General features: G+C 34.4%; 1 protein-coding gene across 1 annotated transcript in view; it reads left to right on the top strand.

Annotated features, from left to right (window-relative positions):
* Nucleotides 1-9317, top strand: part of KIF18A (kinesin family member 18A) — a gene marked incomplete at both ends in the record, with an annotated part of 34320 nt that extends 25003 nt beyond the window's left edge. Inside the window, 4 exons of the mRNA XM_084286938.1 lie at nucleotides 4741-5221; nucleotides 5521-5628; nucleotides 7648-7757; nucleotides 9169-9317. Of these exons, the coding sequence (XP_084143064.1) occupies nucleotides 4741-5221; nucleotides 5521-5628; nucleotides 7648-7757; nucleotides 9169-9317 (848 nt within the window). The remainder of the gene's footprint in view (nucleotides 1-4740; nucleotides 5222-5520; nucleotides 5629-7647; nucleotides 7758-9168) is intronic.
* Between the last annotated feature and the right edge of the window lie 1600 nt (nucleotides 9318-10917).

Consider the following 10917-nt stretch of genomic DNA (forward strand, 5'->3'; position numbering starts at 1 on the left):
ATAAAGTAGTAGTGGGAGAGAAAAAGATTGAGACTGTCTGACCATTCATTCAAAATATAAGAAACAACCTGAATTCTAAATATCTGATTCTTACCTGGTTGTGTTTTTCTTCTTCCGCCCTAGGATTTTAGGAAATAAAACGAAATACCTTCAAATTTGATCTCGTGGAACGTTTGAATCATCTTAAATTTCAGATTGTTGAATTTTAAAAATTTAATACTGAAAAATATTTACCGCATTGAATTTACTTGTTATACATTGCTTTGTAATTATGCATCCTTGGTAGTAATTTTTCATAAGTTTAAAAAAAAAAAAAAAACATTCTTACACCATGACTGGAAACTTGTCCATTTCAGAACCTCTACTCTTGCTTAGCTTAATTATGAAGCCTTAATGCAGAGTTCCAGTAAGACCTAAACAATACTTTGTACTCAAATAGTTATTTCTGAACAATTTTCCGAATGTATATTCCTACTGAAGTGTTTACCCATACTATCTTTGTAACCTTAATTATGTGTTGGAAATGTTGTGCTGTGCACCTAAAAAGTGCAACCTCGTGAACAACTCAACCATCAAATGAAGCACAAGTTACGAAAACAACATAAGTTAACTTAAAACCAGATTTAGGCCCATTTTGGGGCTGTTCCTCAATGGAGAGCCATACAGGATTCAGAGAGCATGGACTGATGGGTGGAAAGCTATGACTGCTATTTGCGAGTATTTCTGTGAATGGGAGAGTTCTTGGCATTGTTTCAGGCATCCCATTTCCGGAAGCCTTACTGTGCATTAGCAATGAGAGAATGGAATTGATTTACAGGAAGAAAGAGGAGGGGGAGGGCATCCATTACTTTCTGTAGTGACAAATATCCGAAAGTAAAGTCAATTTATTTTGAATGGCAGGAAAAATTGGGGTGTAGTTCTATGTAGCAGATAACTTGATTAATAATAGGAAAAGTGTGCTGTTTGTATATAGGAAAGATTTGTCATATGCTGAGCTGCTTTTTCATACTGTGCTGTATGACTGAGTGTTTTTCTCATGCTGTATAAAATAGTACTGACTACTGGGACCCACTGGAATGCAGACTAGATTTTAGCGTTTCCAGTTGATAGTTTGCTTTTTGCAAAACTGTTGTTAAACTCACCTTCGCAGGAGTGTGAAGGTTCACATTCACCTTCACAGTGAATATGAAATAAACAAAAAGGATTCACTAGACCTCATTTGTAATGTGGAATTCCATGAGTCAGATGTTAAAATGTACGATTAGTAATGGGATCAGTCACTGGTCACCCAAAAAATGTTGATTGAAATGAGTATGGACCATTTAGTGCTGTTTCTAGAAATAATCCTCTTATACATGTAGTAACATCAGTTCTAGAAGACAAGTCTTAGCCGTTACAAGTTGTCTTGTCACGAACTCTTCTCTTCGTGGCTCGTGCAAATACTGCTTTTCATGGTAATTCTCATTGCTGTAAATACCTGATACTGCAGTTTCTCTCCTGATAAATCTGAGTACTCTTTTGGAACAGGTAATAAAATGAACCTCATGCTGCTTGGGTGGTTGTTGCTCAGTAGAGGATGACTTCAGTTCTTGAATTGAGTGGATCTGGAAAGAAAAAATGATAGCTAAGAAAATCTCTGTCAATTATCTATTATCAGAATGATACTGAAATTAAAGATCATTAAATATACATGTATATGTGATCTGTTCCCCAAAATATATTGGGAATTATCCTTTTCTAAAGAGAAGTTTTAACAAAGTACTAGCTAAAGAAATGCAACTTCTAAATTGATCTTTTACGCTAATTCATGAGGTTAACTGCAGATTTTTGTGCAACGTACATAGTGATTTGCTTTTGGATAAGAAGTGATCTTAGTATCACTGAATCATGAGGTTCATCTGATGGAAAGTATTGAACTGGCCATAAAATTTGAAGCAAATACAAACCATGAACATAATCACCCTTTTTATTATGAAGTAGGTTTGGAGATTTTCTTTGGAGGTCAAAAGTGTTTTAAGACAGGTTATTTTTGTTCATTTGCAGTACTACATTTTCTTTGAATCCAAGTTTTTATGTCTATAAATCCTAACATATGCCTTGGAATATCACTTTTTAATAATATTGAATGAACGTTGAAGGTATTATGAAGTAGAATCTCAAAAAAAGCTAAAAGTGATGTTTTTTAAAGTTGAAATGTCTGTTGAAATGACTGCTTGAAGCAGTCTAAAATCTATAGGATTGTTGTGTTTGTAACATCTATTGTTGTCAGATGCCATGTTATTTTTATTTTCTTTATTTATTAAGGCAGAAATTGAAACACTGCCACTTCCTTATTTTGTGGGTTTTAAAGTTGTTTGTCTTACTGTATTCATATTTACTTCAGATCGCAATTGCTTGAATCCATGTACTGTAAAACAGTGAGTTAGGGAAGGAGGAGGTGTGTTTTGTTTTGTTTTTTTTTAAACACTAATGACACACTTATGGGTTTAAGTGGAACTAAGTTAAATATGATGTTGCTGGTGATGTCTTCGTTTACTTGTTTACTGTGTTAGGAACAACTTAATGCTTTCACGGAAAGCTTTGAGAAGGGACGTTTCTTGAATATTTTATATGCTTTCCACTACTTAACTGGAAGGAAAAGCTAGCAGGGTGGGTTTTTTTTTGAACTTGTTCGTATGAGTTTTGTTCCAGAAATAAGATTTTTAAAATAGGTCTGGATTTTTACTAACAGCTGATGTTTGCCCTACATAGAACTGTTGCAAATGTCTTTTTATAAATGCTATGTGTATTACAGTATGAAATGCAGTTCATTATGATGAAATTCAACAAATTATTAATGTTGGCAATACTTTTATGTTCTTTACCTATCTCATTCATGGTTTAAATGCTTGCATTTACAGTTAATTTAAAAATGCTTCCAGTATTTGGTCCTGGAGAAGCTTCTAAAACTTGGCACTCTCACCAAAATGTTTCTCCATCAGACTTCCTTCTTAGTAACTTCAGGACATTAGCAAAACCTCAGTGTCTTACAGTAAGCAAACTTTCTGAAACTGGAAGCTCCCTGTCATAATGCAACAACAGACAAATAGAATTCTAACCGTTATTTTTCCCGAAACACACGCTTTCAAATGCATATAAGCAGAAGGAAAACGGAATAAATTAATATTTTAAAGTGTCTTAAAATGTTTAATGGATAGTTACTTCAATGACTAGATTGGAATCATTAGATAAAGCTTTTTCTTTTATTTAAGAATATAAAGTGTTATACAAGAAAGCTGTGGTCTCTATTGTTGCTTGTGATGACAACTTTTTTTTATTTTTTATTTTTTTTTTTTTTAAGAAATATGAGTTTGTCTTTTACATAGGAGAAGAATATTGCACACTCTCTCAGAAAACCAAAATTAAAGAGTGAACTTTAATAAAATTAAAGAGTGGACTAAGCTTCAATGCTAATGAAGCTTAGCATTGTTGATAGTGTAACAAGAGTAGACATTGAAAATAGCTCATAAATGAGTTCCTTGCTTGTTTTCAACGAACCCTGCTGAGTTTTGGAGGGAAAACAGAGTTATCAGCGTAAGTTGATAGTATTTCTGGTGGTTGCTAGTTATTTAGGGAATGTGCAGGTTCTGTCCATGTAAGAACAATGTTCTGTGACTGGAATGAAAAGAGGAACTGTGATACTGTGACTATAGGCTGAAAGGAGGCCAGTCCATCGGAATGTTTAAGGATACTAGCCTCTTCTTATTCTTTGTTTGCAGAGCAAGTTGAATATAGAAGTACTTTGGATTTTGACAAACTTCAACCCTTGATTTGTTTGTGATAACTCCATCTCCCTCTATCCCTTAATTTTTTGCATTAAACTACTGGTGGTTGACTTAAGTCACCACTGGCCTAGACATTTGAACAGTGGTCTGTGATTTTAAGACTATTCTCTTGAAATCTGAAAGCCTGAAAGTAAAGGACCTTTTCTCTTTTACTTTAGAGATCATTTTTTATTGCCACCTACGTGAAAATAAAAATGACACATCAAGATAAAACATAAATCAGGATGAGTTTTGGCAATGGCCAATTGCTGCTGTATTGTATAGTTTATTTTTTAGAATGTTTCAGTTTTTTTAAGCATATGGTTTTGTTTTCCATAGTTGATGTATCAAGATGAACATGATCGAGGCAGCCACTGCCTTCCCATTTTGTAAGACACTGTATCATTTACAATGTCAAAAGATTTTTATTTTTGTCGTCTGTAACAGTCTCTATCCTTCTCCTGTGTGGTACTTGCTAGGGAAAAAAGGACATGATGACGAGACAGCTGTAGATTACTGTGATGGTACCATCTTAATTTAAGAGTTGTCATGATAATGTGATCATTTTCAATACTCTTACTCTTCCATTCCCTGTTGTAATATCTCATATCTTAGTTGTGATGACTTATAATATCTCTGGGATTAACTATATCAGTCTATGCATATTTATAATATTCTGAATGCCACAGAACAAATGGTGCCATCTGGACAATGCTGCAAAAGAAATAATATAAGTTATATGATGAAATTAATGTGTAAATGAGTAGAATCACAGAATCATTCTGGTTGGAAAAGACCTGTAAGATCCAACCTTTAATAAACAGCATTTTTAATATCATATCTAATAAATGTATTTCAGAAGCAAACAGGAGGGAAAAAGCAGTGTTGAGGTAGTAAATGTAAGTAAATGTGCTAACGACTGTTGACTGTTGCACAGGTACAACTTCTGGTACACCATCACAAGAAATGAAGAAAAATACACAACTGGTGGAACTTGAGGTACCACAACAGAAGAGAACCAGGCGGAAGCTAATGGACTCTCCGGTTACAACTCCAAGTCCTGCTGCATCCAAGCGCTACAGCCTCCTTCATCTGGAGGATTCTCTAAGCAAGGAGGTTCGCCCCATCATCTATACACCAGAATCTTGCAGAAAACCAGTACAAAGCTGCAGCATGCAGACTGTGGTAAAGCAAGACTTACACCTTTCAGGCCCTCCGGCAGCAAATGAATGCAATACAAATATGCAGCTGAAAAAGGCCAGTGTTATGGACTTGACATGTGATGTTATCCCAGAGTGTGATGAAGGTGACATGGACTCAACAGTAATTCTATATGAAAGGACAGGTGAAACAAATGAAGCTTCTGTTGACTCATCTGTAGAACAGTCACAGCCATGCAGCAGTAGCATTCTGCAAAGGTATTTTCCATCGATGTACAAAAGGACTGTTACCCAGTCTTGTCCCATTTCTATTTTCCAAACACTTTAATTCCGTTTATTCTCAAAGGTGGTTTTTGTCATTGATGTTAATTGAACTTTTAACACCTACTAATATTTTCAAAATCAAACCTTGAATTATAACAGGTATCAGATTCAATTCTGCCATTATTTGAAATCAGTGTTACTGGTGACAGGCAAAGGTTTGTCTAGAAAGAAAAGCTATTTTATCTGACTTCAGTCCATAACAGATTTTACTAAATATATTTGTTTGATTTCAGACTTGGTCTCCCTTCATTGAAAAGCAAAAATACTACTACCTCAGTACTTGAGAAGCCCTCATATATGGCAATGACTTCTGCTGCTGAGAGAAAACGAAAGGTATTAAGGTAAGGTTAAATTAACTGTGCTAATTCTATGTAAATAGGTTTGTATTAATTTCTCACATTCTTACTTCAGTTTTGTTTCAAATCTGAAAACTTGTTACACAAGTCATCTGAAACAACATACGAGATGTTTTGATTCATATGTTCAACAATTCACATGCTTCTTTTCTTCTTGGTAGAATGTCGTAAGCTTTATTTTGGTTTAGGGGCTCTGTTATTGAACAAGTACAAACGAACATTGTCTTCCATATTTACTGTCTATTCAGAATGGGAAGATGTCATACAATTATGAAAAAAGTTTCATTATCAACTGAAGATAAAACTTGAAAATGTTAGGCTTTTGATGGAAGGCATTAGACTACTGAAACAGAATGTACAGAAAACGTTTGACAACATTTTTGTAGCTGGTGCCTTTATTTTTCTGATAACTCATTTGCAGTCCCAGTTATTATGACTTCTCTTTTGTGATGTGCTCTTGGAAAAACTCCCATTTTGTCATATCTCTATTTAGATCCTGAAGACCTGAAAGGCATTTGTAAGGAGCAGCAGAAAAGCTAGAACTGAATAGACATTAAATGGAGTTGTACTACTTTTTGGTTGTTCACTGTTGTGGTGTTTTTCATTAGTTTGGACTTTTAGTGTATTCGAGGATAAGCTATCAGGTCAGTACTGATGAAAGAGGTCCTTTTGGTTTCAAAATCAAAAATACATACAACATTTTTTTTTTTTTTTTATTAAATGAATCATAGTACAACTCACATGTTGCTGCTTAGTGAGTGGAGCTGCCCCTTAATAGGTCTTGTTTCAAGGATGTTTCAAAACTATTAGAATCAATTTGCGTAGGTACGTGTATGTCACGGGCCATGGAAGAAACTTCAATTCTTGGTGACTTTGTATTGCTGTTTATGAGGAAGTAAGAGGGAATGAAAGTTCAGTACTTGGGAAGGAAAAAAAGATGCTTGTACCTTTTTACAGAGGATGCCTTCTTTTACTTCCTATTCTTTCCTTTTCTTACTCTTTGGGTCTTTGGTGCTTTCCTTATTTTAAAGTAGTTCACTCCAGGCATTCGTCTCCTACTAATGTTAGAATAAAAATAGAAATATCAGACACTTTGTATGCAGTTAATATGATTGGATATGGTCCTACTGTTAGAGAGGAGACAGTCTGTCGTCATACAGAGTCTGCTTTTACCAATTAGCATTATATTCTTATAAGTGTACGTTCTCCAAAAAAAGCATCGAAGACAGTATTTTAGGACTTGTACAAGACAGGCATGTCTTTGCTTGCTATCTATTTCTGGTTAGACAGAAAGCTATTCGGAAAAGTAGAAAAACTAGAAGTTAGAGGACTGAAAAGTGAGATAATACAATATATTAGGGGAATGGGAAAAGCATAGTTACTTGGATGAAAATAGAATTAGCTTGTTTATGAGGCTGTCTTACAAAGCGACACCAGGGAAGTAAGCAAGAGAGGTGTGTAAGGCTGAGATGACTGACGGGTTCATATTTTTCAGTGCAGATCATCAGTGCATCACGTGAAAGGGTATAAAATACAAAGATGTTTTTCTCAGTGACTTTGAAGCTATAACAACTTATTGCAGCTTAGCTGAAAAGCATCGTCCACTATGAAGCAACCCAGTCCAACTCTGTTGGAGCCTATAGAAAAATACTACAGTGATTTTTAAAAGAAAAAAAAAAATATATATATATATATATACACTTCTTTCAATGAACCCAACTTGGTCGTTTCAAGGATTTCATACCTACATAAGTTAGTGTGCAATGACCATCAAACTGCTTTCTGTAGTCCCCCAAAAAGGAAGGGGTGGGATGGAGAATAGTATCTAGATACTATATACATATACACACACATACATCATAGAGAAACGAGTTTATTTCTTTCTGTTGTGAATAACTAATACCAGCTAATATAATTAGATGTATTTTGCATATTGCAACGTATACATTTGTGGTATTGCTGATCACTTGACTGATGTTAAACTTTTTCTGGCTATTTTTCCAGTTCTGTGTCAAACACTGACTTAGGTAGCCTGAAAGAAGAAGTTTCTGCAAAACGTGTTCGACAGGAGATCGTGTTAAGCAATCGAGTTTTGAGAGTACCCAAAATAGCAGGTAAGTGTCAAAATTTGAATATGTAACCCTGTGTTGGCAATTATGTTTGTACAGGAGGTCCAAAATTGGAGTTAATGCTTATGGTTTGTGCAATTTAACAGCATTTTTGCTCTGATTAGGATCAGCACACTAAGCCATTGGTTTCGATAGTATATCCGTTCACTTAAAATAAAACTCTGAATATTGTCTAATCAGTTATCTGGATAGCACCTAATCAAAACTCAATATTATTACAAGCTTGGTGAGGAACACCTTGTTCCAGGAATTGAGGACTTGGAGCAAAAATGTTTGCCTGTTGAGATATTTATCGGGTACCAATTTTATTTGCCACTTATGTTTGTTTGTTTTTTTCTCAGAGATTTACTCAGTATACTTTAACACTACTTTGGGTCAATGCAGAATTTGAAGAAAAAAATAAAGCAATATTTCAGAATTACTTCTGAACTTGTTTGGCACTATCAGATGGTATTCTGTGGAAATTTATAACAATTGTGTGACTATAAATACATGATTTGTGCTTGAGGTATAGAAATGTACTATAACAAGATAATTTTTTTAAAAAAGACGGACTTTTCAGCTAAGGGGCACAAAGCTCTTCAAAACTTGAAGAAGTTTGCGCCTTCAGAGTTCTTGATGCTTTCTTGATGCTAAGTTGCTTGGCACCTGCAGTAGACCAATCGTGAGAGGAAAAAGTATAGATGAATACATACTACTGTTGATTCATGGAAAAATTAAGTGGACGTATTAATGTCTATAAAAAGTGTAAATCTGATGCGAAGCTTTGCCTAACTAATAGTTACTTATTTGGCAAAGTGCATTCACAGTTACATCAGTATCAATTTCTTCTGCTAAAGATTGGGTTATAAGCCTAGCAAAACCACTCTCTACACTGGTACTATTAAAAAAAAATACATAGTGACATACCAAATTCTGAAATAGGGAAGAGATCTTTAATTTTTGAAGTTTAACTGATCATAAAATAGATCTTATTTTCAAAAGTATACATTATAGGAGAAGAGTGAAACATCAAATCCCTAACAGGAAGAGTGACGTTCAAATTGAATTTAAAAAAAGTTTCTTCAATGATGTAATGTTCATTTTTTGGTACAGCTCTGTACATAATCAGGATTAATAAAACTTTAATATCTCTGCATTTTTAGATAGACTGTGCCATTTTTATAACACCTCATGTGTCAGCTGAGAGTCCTATTGTTGGACTTCATAGGTAATTAGCACACTGCATTACTGAGCTGAGTGATTACACTTGTATCAAAAATAGGCTTTCAATAAGGGAAAGAAGCGTGTGCAAAAGTTCTTAGGCATGCTCTGAAAAAGAGATCGAGATATGAGACATTCGTCCAATGAACATAAGCACAATTTGACCTATTTGTAATAACACTTTCTTCACTAGGAATTGGAAGGAGGAGTTGGAAGGAAGAACGGGATGTGTCAAGAAACCTTGCTAGAAGCCTTTCTGAAGGAAATGTAGCACTTGGTGCTAAATCAAGGACATCAAAAAATCTTCTACTTCATGTTTGCAAGAAAAAAAATAGGATTTAGGTTCATCGGTAATTCAAGCAGGATTAATGTAAAGCAAGTGAGAACAGAGTGACTTTGTTTTCCCTCTTGTGAATTATTTTGTGTTAAAGATGTCTCAGTAATACAGAACTTTAAAAAAAAATCCAGTTACCGGAAATAAGAAGATTTTCATCAATTCTAAAACAGAATAAACTCATTTGTCTCCTGTTTGAAAATTTACAAGTATTCTCAGTATATTAACAAATAAATATGAAATTTTATTTCAAGTTGTGAATGGAGAAGTGCCTGGGATATCTTCTACCACAGTTTTAGAGTTTTTTCCCTGTGTGTATGACTAATAATAATACTTCATACAGTGCAAGTCTTAAAGGCAATCAGAGGTACTGTAACTTTTTGAAATGACTCTACATTGCTCACCTATACTCAGTCTTAATTTTGTAATAATTGTGTCATACAAAAGTAGAAAAATTCTTTGGACCTGCTAAATTTTTATTGTGATTTCATAATGTTACCATGGGTTTTCATTTGGAAGCATGTGAAAGACATTAATATTGAAGTGTATTCATGCTGAGCATTAGAATGCTATTTTAATATTAGGTAACATTTTTGTTGTGGATAGGTAATACCAGTGTAGTGCCAGGAGACAGAAAAATCTTTACAAAAAGGGTTTTAATGATGTATGATGTCTTAAAGTTTAGCCTGTGTTTCTAACCTTTTACTTGGTTGTAAATGTTCCTGTTTTGTATTTCAGTTTTGAGTTCATTTGTAAATAGGATAATTATGTTAATAACTCTGAATAAATTTTGAGTTATAACTAAAAGCGTTACATGAATTGAAAAATGTACTACTTTATGAGTCAGAATTAATTTTGACAAATATTGCATTAGTGCATACTGTATGTCTTGATGGCTATTCACAGACAAGTAGGTTTATAGTTACGTTGTAACCCTGACAGCCTGCCCACCCTTAACAGTATCTTTCTGGTCTATTTGGTCTATATAAGTGTAGGTGTATACATAAACTCCCCAAGCTGATTGGAACTAGAGGAAGAAGTCCAGTAACCAGTTACAGTGGAGTTAAACATCTGTCTGAATTCAGCAAGCATCTTGCAATCCAATACGTTAAGCAGCATTAAGTATGCTGTGGAAGAAGGTTCTGGCTTTCAGCAATAGTAATGGACCTAAAAGAGCTTTGCAGGTGGTGGTTGTTGCTGTTGTTTAATCACAAGTTTTCCTTTGATAGCAGAGAACTGGGTTATGTGATGTAATAGTTCTTATCAAATTCATTCTTTAAAAATATTTCAGTATTACCACAAGTTTATGGTTTTATACATGTATTTTTGCTCTCTGTGGTCTTTGATATTTAGGCAAACTAATACAACCTTCTTCTCAGTTAGGTTTCTCCCTAGCTTTTATGTGTTGACATGGTTATTGTTGGAGCATTTTCAGAAGACTTAAGAAGAAGGAAACGGTAACTGCATGTATAAGCGTTCAGGACCACTTGTGGGAGGAACAGACAACATTGCAGAGGCTTTCTTCATCAGGGAAGTTCAAAGAAAGAATAATTGCTTGAAACAGCATTGCTAGTTAAAAATTGAGGTGAGAAATTAAATCCTCTTATA

This window comes from Netta rufina (genome assembly GCF_964035555.1).
Source record: "Netta rufina genome assembly, chromosome: 5".
NCBI lineage: Eukaryota > Metazoa > Chordata > Aves > Anseriformes > Anatidae > Netta > Netta rufina.